The sequence below is a fragment of the Furipterus horrens genome, unplaced genomic scaffold, assembly GCF_987537825.1.
Source record: "Furipterus horrens unplaced genomic scaffold, mFurHor1.1.pri manual_scaffold_7, whole genome shotgun sequence".
NCBI classification, from domain to species: Eukaryota; Metazoa; Chordata; class Mammalia; order Chiroptera; family Furipteridae; genus Furipterus; species Furipterus horrens.
Window position 1 is genome coordinate 120,818,493 of NW_028327177.1, and position 12,487 is coordinate 120,830,979.

At 40.9% G+C, this 12,487-nt stretch overlaps 1 protein-coding gene across 1 annotated transcript in view; it reads left to right on the plus strand.

Moving 5' to 3' along the window:
• KAT2B (lysine acetyltransferase 2B) overlaps nucleotides 1–12,487 on the plus strand; it is a 97,944-nt gene that overhangs the window by 22,479 nt on the left and 62,978 nt on the right. Inside the window, exon 2 of the mRNA XM_090284386.1 lies at nucleotides 6,224–6,350. Coding sequence (XP_090140512.1) covers nucleotides 6,224–6,350 — 127 coding nt within the window. The remainder of the gene's footprint in view (nucleotides 1–6,223; nucleotides 6,351–12,487) is intronic.

The window sequence follows — 12,487 nt, forward strand, 5'->3', positions numbered from 1 at the left end:
TGTTAATTACTTAATGCTCCAACAGTCTTGTGAGATGGATATTTTTATACTCATTTTTTTAGGTTGGGAAGCTTGGAGAGGGGAAGTGATTTGCCCAGGGTTCACACTGTTAGTAAATCTTAGAGTTAAGATCTGAAACCATGTTTATATAACTGCAAGGCCTATTCTCTTGCCCATGTCATTGATACTGTTACTTGCAGCCTTTCTACCAACTTCCACCTAAGCTGAAACATTTTGCTGACTGTGACTCTGCCTCTATTCCGTCTCCTGTTGCTGCTGTGGGTTGTTTGAGCGCAGAGTGGTGGACAGTGGATGGAGAGCACAGAGCGGTGGACAGTGGAGGGAGAGCACGGAGCGGTGGACAGTGGAGGGAGAGCACGGAGCGGTGGACAGTGGAGGGAGAGCACGGAGCGGTGGACAGTGGAGGGAGAGCACGGAGCGGTGGACAGTGGAGGGAGAGCACGGAGCGGTGGACAGTGGAGGGAGAGCACGGAGCGGTGGACAGTGGAGGGAGAGCACGGAGCGGTGGACAGTGGAGGGAGAGCACGGAGCGGTGGACAGTGGAGGGAGAGCACGGAGCGGTGGACAGTGGAGGGAGAGCACGGAGCGGTGGACAGTGGAGGGAGAGCACGGAGCGGTGGACAGTGGAGGGAGAGCACGGAGCGGTGGACAGTGGAGGGAGAGCACGGAGCGGTGGACAGTGGAGGGAGAGCACGGAGCGGTGGACAGTGGAGGGAGAGCACGGAGCGGTGGACAGTGGAGGGAGAGCACGGAGCGGTGGACAGTGGAGGGAGAGCACGGAGCGGTGGACAGTGGAGGGAGAGCACGGAGTGGTGGACAGTGGAGGAAGGGAACAGGCCCTTGCAGGTGTGCTCAGCAAGGACCCCTGTCCCTGTCTCTTGCCCGTCTCTTTGTGATAGAGGATTGTTTAGGATTTTTGTCAAGGGAACAGAAGAACATATGTAATTTAAAATCCTAAAAGTATCACTGTAAACAAATGTATTGCAAATAAAGTTATCCTTGCCTTTTTTAGTTATGATATTTGTCTTAAAAATTCAACCTAAGTTAAAAAAAAAAAGGTTGTGAACCATTGACCTAGAATAGATAAGACTTTGGGACTGGATCAAAGAGACTGAGGTATACCTGTTCCTCCAGAAGCTCTGCTTAGCAAACAGATTTCCTGGAAATTTTCCCAGATAACCCTGTAGAAAGAGATTGGATCTTCTTGCAGCAAAATGAAATGTTCTTTCAGAACATCTTGCTTTCCTTGGACTCCAGAGAAGCAAAGTAGCCATACATGGAGAAAAGGGGCTGGAGGATAAGGGAGACTTTATGTCCAACTTTATGCCCTCAAGATTCATCCATGTTGTTGCAAATGACAATAGCTCATTTTTAATGGCCAAGTAGTATTCCAGTGTGTGTGTGTGTGTGTGTGTGTGTGTGTGTGTGTGTGTGTATCATGTCTCATCCTTATATCTTTTCATCGGTCACCTCACACTTAGGTTGTTTCTATATCTTGGCTATTGTAAATAATGTTGCATTGAACGTAGGGGTGCACATACATCTTTTTGAACTACTGTTTTCATATTCTTTGGAGAGCCCAGAAGTGGAGAGAACCAAAAGACAGCCAACCAAATGGTAGAAGGCATTTGCAAATGGTATTTTTGATAAGGGCTAATATCCAAAATTTATAAAAAACTCATAGAACTCATCAACAAGAAAAAAATTCTGATTAAAAAATGGCAGAGGCTCTAAATAGACATTTTTCTAATGAAAACATAAGAATCGCTAACAGGCACATGAAAACATGTTCAACATCCCTTAATTATTAGGGAAATGCAAATCAAAACCACAATGAGATATCACCTAACACGTGTTAGAGTGGCTGATACGAAAAAGACAAGAAAATACCGGTGTTGGGGAAGATGTGGAGGGATTGTTGTACACTGTTGTATACTCTTGGTGGGACTGTAAATTGGAGCAGCCACTACAGAATATGGTATGGAGGCTCCTCAAAAAATGAAGACCAGAACTATCATATGATCCAGCATGTTGTTTTTAAATGGATCCATTATTAGTGTCCTCTTTGAGATCAGAGATGCTCAACATGGGCTACACATTGGAATCACTAGCTTAAAAAAATACTGATGCCTGTGACCTGTCCCCAGAGGCTCTGATTTAATGGTCTGGGATCAGGTGTGGGTTTTGAGCTTTAAGGAGCTCCCCAGTAATTCCAATAACTTTCTAAATTTGAGAACCACTGGGGTAGATTTTTACTTCTGTGAAGATTGCTTGTATCCCCAGTATCTAGTCCTATGATTGACATGTGATAGGTGCTCAGTGTTTAAAGAATAGTTAGATGAGATGAGAGGTACATGAGGGAGTAGAAGTTCATACTTTGTTTACTCTCTTCCCTCTCCTCTCTGTGCTCTCCCCACTCCCCTCCAAATGCAGGGAAAACATTCACCATTAGCGTTGTGTTCTGAGAAAATCCAGTCCTAACACTGTCTTGTGTGAAAAGCAATGGTAAGGTCCCATAGGCATCAATCTCAAGCACAGTACCGAGAGATTTCTTTGGATGCATGTCTTTGAACCGAGAAATGGTGCTTTGTCATGGTTGATGACTCTTCCCGCAGAAGTAGAGGGCAGGCTGGCAAAACTTTTGGATTGATTCAGAGCAAGTTGACTTCTCAAGCTTCCTAGTAATAAAGGAACTTCTTGCTTACTAGGTCAGTGTCTCTCTGAGATCTGGAGTTACAATGCTAGCAATGGTTGGTTTCATTTGATCCATACAGAGTTCCTGCCAGTTTTACTTCCTGTCTGTAGACAACCTGCTGCAGGAGACTTAGTCTGCGGTTGCTAATGTGTCCAGAGATGCAAAATCCAGTGTGTCAAACTGAAGTGGTTACCAAGGCAAATGCAGACAGACTCCTAAATTACGTGACTCTTTGGAGTTTTGAACTTCAGTCATTACCCACTTGACCTCTACCCTGAAGTAAATCTTGGGCCTTAATAAGAAATTAAGCCCTTCCTAGGCAACTTGGCATCTTTATGATAATTTAAGGAGAATCCCATGTTTCCTTGTTGGGTCTTGGCTAAGGTATTCATGTTTACATGTATATGTATAGCCATACAGATGTCAAAAATGTTTATAAGTTCTGCGTTGTATTAGTGATTATTGTGCTTTCCTGTGTCATACATGGTTGACCCCGACATGGAAGTTTAAAAGAAAATGGAAATAGGATGTTAGTAAGTCACTGACAGGAAAATGGATGGAAAAGCTTCAATGACTGTTTTTAATGAAAAAAAGAAAGTGGGGATGCTTTACCCTATGACTGAAAGAAAAAGTGAAAGAAAAAAGAGTTTGAAGACATCTGCCTCATGCCTCTATGTTCTGTCCCTATCCCTGTCTCATCCCCAGAAGATCTATTTGAGAAGGATAGAACAGATCGAGCAACCAAACAAAAGTCCTTATAATTGCCTATGAGCTCGGCCTTATAGGATTCCTTCCACTTCCAACTTAACCTCAACATCTACAACTCTTTGCTTTACTCACTGTGCTTTAGCCACGTTGGTCTTTGCTCGTGGTGGAGCAAGGCAGACACTCTCTTGCCTTTGCATTGGGTATTCCCTCTGCTGGGAACGTTCTTCCACCAGATATCTGATGGTCAACTTCCTCTGCTTCGTCAAGTCTTTGCTTTAATGCCGCCCTCTTGAAAAGGCCTGGTTATAATTGCAGTCTACCCCCACCCTTCCCCCAATTCTCCCTTACTCATGTTTCCATCTTTCATTTCATAGCACTATCATTTTCTAATGGATTATATAGTTACTTATTTGTGTTGCCTGTTTTCTCATCTCCCAGCACCCCAATGTCATTTCTATGAAGGCAGGATCATTGTTTCCTTACATACCTAGCAAAAGTACCTGGCACATAGTAGGCCCTCAGTGTATACTGTTGAATGAATGGCTAAATGTACATAGTACTTTGGCTTAGAATGCTGTTCTCCAGACTCAAAGGTTCTAGCTATTACAGTTTTTTCCTTTGAGGTTTGTCCTGCTGTACTTAATTGGTTCGTTGGGACTGTTTTGTCATTTTTCTGTCTCTAATCAGAGGCCTTTTTGGAAAGGACAGTTGGATCTGACCAACTGCTCAAAAAAGCATGAGGCTTTGGGAGTCCCTTGAAATAGCTGTTCCATTATTAGGAGAGGAGTGGTCTGCAAGGGGGCTGTTTTCCTCTATTCCCACAAAGCTTGCGGGAGTGCTTTCTTTGGTGCAAGTTCTCATGAGAGTCTCCCCCAAGAACATGGCTTCTGAGATCTCTCCAATTTCAGAAGAGGTGGCTGTCTCATTGCGGAGAATTTCAAGGCCTAGTTCAGCTTAGTAACAGAGCAATGGGTATTAGCCTGCCCGATGCCTGGCCAAACGAAAGAGGGTCACTTGAGCTACTCACTGGAGGTTGTGCCTTTGTGGTTGCTGAATGGAAGGTCGTTCTTTTTGTCCTGCCTTCTCCATATTCATTGTGATGAAATGTGGAAAGTGGTCAGGTTGGGCTTACCAGATTCACAGGGCCCAATGAAAAGGACTTAGCATCAGAAGCAGACTTTCCTTCTTCCAGCTTGACCCTTTTGCCTTGCCAAATTATTTTTTCTTTTTCTCTTACTCTTCTATACATACACACATTCAGAAACTGTCCCTGTTTTGGAGAATTTTCCATATGAGGTCAAGGCAGTAGCCATTCTGTAATTTTCTACAAATCAGACTTCTACTAATGTCAGCCATCTGGTACACAGCAGGGGGTGGCATGAGGAAGCCACCGCAGGGAGAAAAGACCTCTGAGGGTACCAAAATCTAACACAAAGCCCAAGCACAGAAACCCATGCAATTTGTTTTATAGGCCAGTGCTGTCCAGTAGAAGCATAATGTGAACCACATGTGCAATTTTAAGTGTTCCAGTAGCCACATTAAAAAAAGAAATAAAAAGAAACAGGTAAAATGAATTTGAATTCCATGTATCTAAAATACCAACATTTCAACATGTAATTAATGTGAGGACTATTGATGAGAAATTTTATTTTATTTTTACAATAGTCTTCTAAATCTGGTATGTACTTTACATCTACAGTACATTTCAATTTAGGCTAGCCACATTTCCAGTGCTCAATAGCCATATGAAGCTAGCGGCTACCCTGATGGACAGTGTACATAGAAAGCTCTCACCCAGAATGAATCAGCCTATGTTACATGTTATTCTAACAATTTTCTGGTTTGCAAGCCACAGCAATTTTAAAGCATTAAGTACATGGCAAGAGCAATGAAGTGGTAAAAGATAGCAGGGAATGGGTAGGAGAATTATAAGTGGCCGGAGTTATTCAATGCAAGCATGCTAACCTACCAGTCCTTAAGACCTGGAAATATGCAATGTGGTAGCTTGGTAGTGTAATTGAAAATAATCGATAGCTTTCCAAGCTTGTCCTGCACTTCATAAAACAAGTCACCCCAGAAAGGCTAAATTACATTCACTGTTGTCTAAGAAGGTAGGTGAGTGTGAAGAGTTTGGGGAAAGAGTGAAGGAAGATTATCAAGTGTTGCTAAAATCCTAGTATTCTTGTATAGGAGACCCAGGAAGTAGACATAGGTGGAAATCCCAGACTACACGATGAGGCATTCTCCATTTTTAAAGCTAGGAGCCCACACAGGACTTGGAAAAGCCTGCAAGTGTGGATTTAACTGGGTGTGTCCCTCTTCATGTCTCTGAGATTGCTAACTTCTTCATTTCTGTGGGTTTCCCTTCTGGTCCCTGGGGCAGACCTGCAGCTGGAGCTTGGAGCCTGCAAGGCTCACCCATGGCTTGGGCCCCAGCTGTGTTCCAGGGACCTCAGGAGTCTGGCTGGTCACTGTGGGAAGCTTTATGGGTGGACTCCCTTGGAACTAACCACTCCATGGACATTTGCTTGGGGCAGTGGTACCAGAGTGTCTGGGATTGCTGTCTGAGCTGCAGTACTCAGAGTCCAGGCAGCAGAAAACACACTAAATAACAACAAAACCCAAAAGGCTTGAATCGGATACCCTCTTTGCCTTTTTTCTCATTTTGTTTCTTGTGCATATTTAGAAAATTATTAAGTCAGGAGTGGGAGGATAGCTGTCATGTAACTAGTGTGTATTGTTTTCATGTAAAGGATTCAGTCTGTTGCATAATTTTGTCTCTCTCTATTCCTTTTTTAGGCTGAGGAGTCTTGTAAATGCAATGGCTGGAAAAACCCCAACCCTTCTCCCACTCCCCCCAGAGCTGATCTGCAACAGATGATTGTCAGTCTGACAGAATCCTGCCGGAGTTGTAGCCATGCCCTAGGTGAGTTCCTAAATCTTCCAGGAAACGCAAATGATGTCATTATTGCTAGGAAGTTCTAACTTACATGAATTCCGTGGGTTAACCAAACTGACACGAATTCCGTGGGTTAACCAAGCTCTGTATGAGGCAACAACAAAGGAGTCTCTTTAGTCTCATGAATTTTTGCTGGGGAGGGCTTCTGGGAAGAACTGTTTGCACTGGTTCTTTCCCTGTTCCCAAAGAGCTGCGTTCCACTGGGGGATTGCCAGGTAAGATGAACCGGACAACCAAGATAGAAGAACGTGTAGCATGTCCTGATTCATTCTGATGGGGACCTGCAGGTCTATGACCCTCTAGGTTGAAACCTCAGCCGAGTGGTTTGTTGTCTTATTGTTGTTACTATTTTCTGGTTCTCCGAACTTTCTGGAAATGTTTCATTTTATCTTCATATTCTTTAGTTTCCTGCGTGTGGTGGTTCTTTCTTCATAGGGCTTGTGCTCAGTAAATGTTTACTCATGGTTTCCCTTTCAACTTTATCTGTCCCTGCAAGATAATCATTGTCACTATGGCAGGATAGACGCTGCCAAAGTTACTCAGCTGGACTGTGCTAATATGGTCTTGACCTGATACTAGTTTGAGGTTAAATAATTTTTAAAGTTGTATTTTGTTCAAGTAGATAAAAGTTAATGGGTGATATGAGTAATTCGTTTTTCCTTGATATTAAAATTCCAGTTCATAAAGGATCTTGGAAGATTATTCTTAAGTTTCTGCCTTCCGTTATCCAGTGTCCCAAAGAACATCTTTATGTCCAGCTTATTGTCCAGTATTACAAGGACATACAGGAGGAGTAGTCTCACTGAAGTAACATTTGCTACCTGACCATTTATAAGTGGGTGGCTTCTTTGTGACATTATCTTTGTCACAGACCTCCAGCTGATACCAAGTGGTACAGCATTAACCTTCAAGGTCAGCATGGTGTTAGGCCAAGTTTCAGACTTATTTTGTACTCAGCTGGAGAGTATCTCAGTACTTACAGAGCAGAAATGTAGGTAGTGTGATCTTCCCAGAAAGTTACTGTACTAGAGTAAGCCGAAAAAGGAAATAGAGAAATTGATCTCACACAAGAAATTAGCATACTAATAATTACATCACTGTGTTGATTTAACTGGTGTCTAAAATAGCATAAATTCTGATTTTTGAAGCAGCCAGTGCAAATGACAGATTTAAAAAATTACAGAAACAACACCATCACATACCCTTTCCACAATTGATCCCTGAGTGAATGCCCTTTAGAGTCACCTCAGAAAATATGGCACAGTAAAAGCTGGGCTCAGGAACTCCTTAAGGACTGGGCTTGAACTGTGTTTGGTATTGGATTGGGAAAATCCGATTATCCTACATCAATTAACATCCAAAAACAGAGTCTTTTTTTCTTAGCTAAGCAGATTGTCTCTATTCTGAGCATGTAAACTCACATGAATACCCAGAGGCAGAAACAGCCTTTTACAGAGAAAAGCCAACTTTGTTATCTTTTATATTTCTTAATAAGATTTGAAAACAAATACCTTTATTTGACAATACATAATAGAATGGAGATAAAAAGGTACATATCCTTTTACCTGGCAAATTCATGTCGAAAACTTAACCTACATGTAAGTTCAGATGTGCCTTCAAATTAACCAATAGGACAGTTATTATAAACTTATATGATATTAGAAAACTAGAATCAACTTAAACTTCCCAATGTAGGAGATAAGTGGTTAAATTATGAAAACCTATGTTACGAAATTTAATATGACCATTAAAAAAGATGTATTTTCCCACATGGGAAGATAACCTTAAAATATCATGAGTGAATGAAAAAAGGAGATCATAAAGCAACTTAATTGGAGGTTTTATAATTTAGGAAGTGTAGGATCCATCAATCTGGGTTCAAACCCTGGCTTTACAACCAGTAGCTGTGAGTTGGAGCATTTTATTTAATCTGTCTGCACATCAGTTTTGTTCATTCAAAAATGGAGTTAATAATAGTATCTAGCCCTAGCCAGTGTGGCTCAGTTGGTTAGAGTGTCATCCCGTCACTGAAAGGTTGTAGGTTCAATTCCTGGCCAGGGTACACACCTGGGTTGCAGGGTCCATCGCTGGTCTGGACCCCTGGTCTGCACACACATGATCCCTGGTCTGGGTGCGTGTGACCCCTGGTCTGCACACACATGGTCCCTGGTCTGGGTGCTAATCCCCGATCCCCAGTTGTGGCGCATATAGGAGGCAACCAATTGATGCTCTCTCTTGCATTGATGTTTCTCTTTGTCTTTCCCTTCCTCTCTAAAAGCAATGTAAGGAAAAAATGTCCTTGGTGGGGGGGATAAAAAAAAATTAGTATCTACCTCATCGGATTGTTGTGAGGATTCAATGAGCTAACACATGGAAAGATTTTAGAAGAGTGAATAGCAAATTAATGCATTATTATGAGCTCTTCTTTCACTTCAAACAACACATATGAATTATGTGTAGTTTAAATAAGAAAGCAGTGTTTATAAGAAGGGTACTGGTAGGGAATCCTGATTTCAATAGAGGATCTCAACTGCAGGAATTTATGATCCTTTGTCCCGGACATTATAGCTGAGAGATTCTGTTCCAACTGCCTCCATCTCTGTGAGTATTGGTTCAGGACTTAAATCCCCAGAGGAGAAGACCTGATGGGTGTCATGCTTATCACATGTCCAACTCTCAGCGTATCACCCACACAGAGAGATACACGGAAGGCAGTCATTCCCAAATGCATGGATATTGACTCAAGAACAGCCCCATGAAAAGAATGTCATTTTGTTAGTTTAGAAAATAGGACATTTCAATAAATGTAAAGAGGAAAAGACCTAAAAGGGTATATGTTGAGTTGCTGAATGATTTTTTCAGGGTATTGAGATTATTGGTGTTTTCAAAATATTTTCTCTTCTTCTTTTTAAAAGTATATTAAAAAAAAAACAAAAACAACTGTTACAGTTGTACCAATTTCTCCCCCTTTGCCTCCCTCCACCTGGTACTCCCCATTCCCTCCAGCAATGCCCCCCACCCCCTTAGTTCATATCCATGGGTTCTGCATATAAGTTCTTTGACTACCCCATTTCCTGTAATGTTCTTAACATCCCCCTGTCTGTTTTGTTCCTACCAATTTGTACTTCTTAATCCGTGCACCTTTTCCCCCATTCTCCCCCTTCCCCCTCCCAACTGACAACCCTCCAAATGTTCTCCATATCTATGATTCTGTTCCTGTTCTGCTTGTTTGCTTAGTTTGCTTTTTAGATTCAATTGTTGATAGTTGTGAATTTATTGCCATTTTAATGTTCATAGTTTTGATCTTCTTGTTTTTCTTAAATAAGTCCCTTTAACATTTCCTATAATAATGGCTTTGTGATGATGAACTCCTTTAGCTTTACCTTGTCTGGGAAGCACTTCATCTGCCCTTTGATTCTAAATGATAGCTTTGCTGGATAGATTAATTGAGGTTGTAGGTCCTTGCTTTTCATCACATTGAATACTTCTTGCCAGTCCCTTGTAGGTTGCAAAGTTTCTTTTGAGAAATCAGCTGACAGTCTTATGGGAACTCCTTTGTAGGTACCTTGCTGCTTTTCTCTCGCTGCTTTTATGATTCTCTGTTTACCTTTAACCTTTGGCATTTTAATTATGATGTGTCTTGTTGTGGTCCTCTTTGGGTGCAACATATTTGGGACTCTGTGCTTCCTGGACTTGTATGTCTATTTCCTTCAAATTAGGGAAGTTTTCTTTCATTATTTTTTCAAATAAGTGTTCTTTTTTCTTTTTTTTAATTTAGCAAGGTTTTATAATAGGGTTTAAAAAAAATTTATTTTTTAGAGAGAGGGAAAGGGAGGGAGAAAGAGAGGGAGAGAAACATCAATATGTGGTTGCCTCTTGCACACCCCCAGCTGGGGACCTGGCCCACAACCCAGACATGTGCCCTGACTAGGAATTGAACCAGCGACCCTTTGGTTTACAGGCCAGCACTCATTCCACTGAGCCACACAAGCTAGGGCTTCAGTTTGCTTTCTTAAAGTTAAAATGTCTACACCTTTTCAAGTACTCTTGGAATTATTTCAGAATACCATAGTATCTTAGTATTAAGGCTGTAGAAAGCTTTTTTCTGAGATTATGCTTCGTCCCACTGCCTCCCTTCAACATTTTTTTTTTTTTCATTATGGAAAGTTTCAAACATATATAACGATAGAAAAGTATCAAGGCTATAGAGAAACCTTTTTTCTGAGATTGGGCTTCCTCCCTCCCCCTTAAAAAAGCTTTTCATTATGGAAAGTTTCAAACATATGTATAGTAGAATAGTTTAATAAACCTTCTACCCATCACCTTATTTACACTGGCCATTTCCCCTCCCTGTGTTTTTTTTTTTTTCCAGAATATTTTAAGCAAGTTCCAGACATCTTTTCTTATTCATGCAGATTACTCTTTTCCAAATGGCTATTTTATTTTATTATTTATTAATTTATTTATTTTCATATACTTACAAAGTGTCCCTCCCTCATCTTTCCAGTACCCATCTGGCACCATACATAGTTGTTACAATATTATTGACTATATTTCCTGTGCTGTACTTTACATCCCCATGACTGTTTTGTAAGTACCAGTCTGTACTTCTCAATCCCTTCTCCTTTTTCTGCCCAGCCCCCATATCGCCTCCCCTCTGCCAACCATCTGCCTGTTCTCTATATCTGTGAGTCTGTATCTGTTTTGTTTGCCACATATAAGTGAAATCATATGCTATTTGTCTTTCTCTGACTTATTTCACTTACATGAAGATTACCTCTTCATGGTTACCAGCCGAGTAGAGGCTGGCATCCAGGGAATTCTGTAAAGCATCATGCAAGCCTTAATTCTCAAATACCTTCCAATTGCGTATGCTGTTCTGTTTTCACCATCATGGTTCTGAGCATGGTTAGTTTAGTCACCAGTAATCATATACACGTGTCAGTATGTAATGCTGCTGGCCTTGTCAAAACAAGACATTCAGGCTCATCGATTGAGATGATGTCTAGTCTATTGGGTTGCTGTTGGGCATCTCTTGGCTCAGCCGTGTAGTTCTTTCGACAGTGAGCTCTGGTTTCATGTGACCTGACAGTTCCTTCTATGCCGGGCATCCTTGGCTGGCCATAATCTGATACTCTATTGTGTCTCCTGGGTATAAAACAGAGGACTGACAACAGTCTGATCAAGTGGAAAGAACATTCAACTGGGAGTTAGGAAGTAAGAATTCTAGGCCTGGCTCAGCAGTTTACCAGGTTCCATAACCTCTTTTCTGTTCAGTGTCTTCATCCGTAGAATGAAATGGTTAGTCTAGACCTCTCTGATATTAGAGCTGCTTGATACATGGGGCTAATGAGCACTTGGCTATGTTGCTACTTCAATTTGAGGTGTGCTGTAAGTGTAGAAAGCATGTGAGATTTTGAAAACTTATTATTAAAGAAGGGGAGATCTTTCATTAATATTGATTACATGCTGAAATGATATTTTGGATATATTATGTTAATAAAATTTATTATTAAAATTAGTTTCACCTGTTTTTTAAACTTAAAATATGTGGACAGCTCACATTATATTTCTGTTGCATAGTGCTGGCCTAGAATATTTTAGTCCCTTTTCTGAAAATATTTGATCTTTGGAATTGGTACAAATTTATTTATAAAAATTTGATGAAAGGTCCTAACAAAGCACTTCAGTTGGCCCTAACATATCTCCGTATATTAGTATTAATAAAAATTCCTGATTTTGAGCCAGCTTGTTTAAATAGCAACCTGCTTCCATGACCAGGAAAGGAAGAAACATCATTGTAATCAAAACAGAACTGGAATTTTTGTCATTTTGGAGTCCATTGTTCTGAACTGTGCCAGAACATACTGATTATTAAATGTGACTGGTGACAATGTGTTTTTTACAGTTTTACATGGAAGGTTTTGATCATTTTTCAGCATCATCAGTTTTTTTCTGATATATATTCAATATATATGATATAATACTCTATATCATATATACTATATACATACATATATATTTAAACATTACAGTAGTGGAAAGTGGAAATTGCTTATTACTGTGGTTGCCTCTGCTTACCTGCTTATTTACAGTAGAAACTT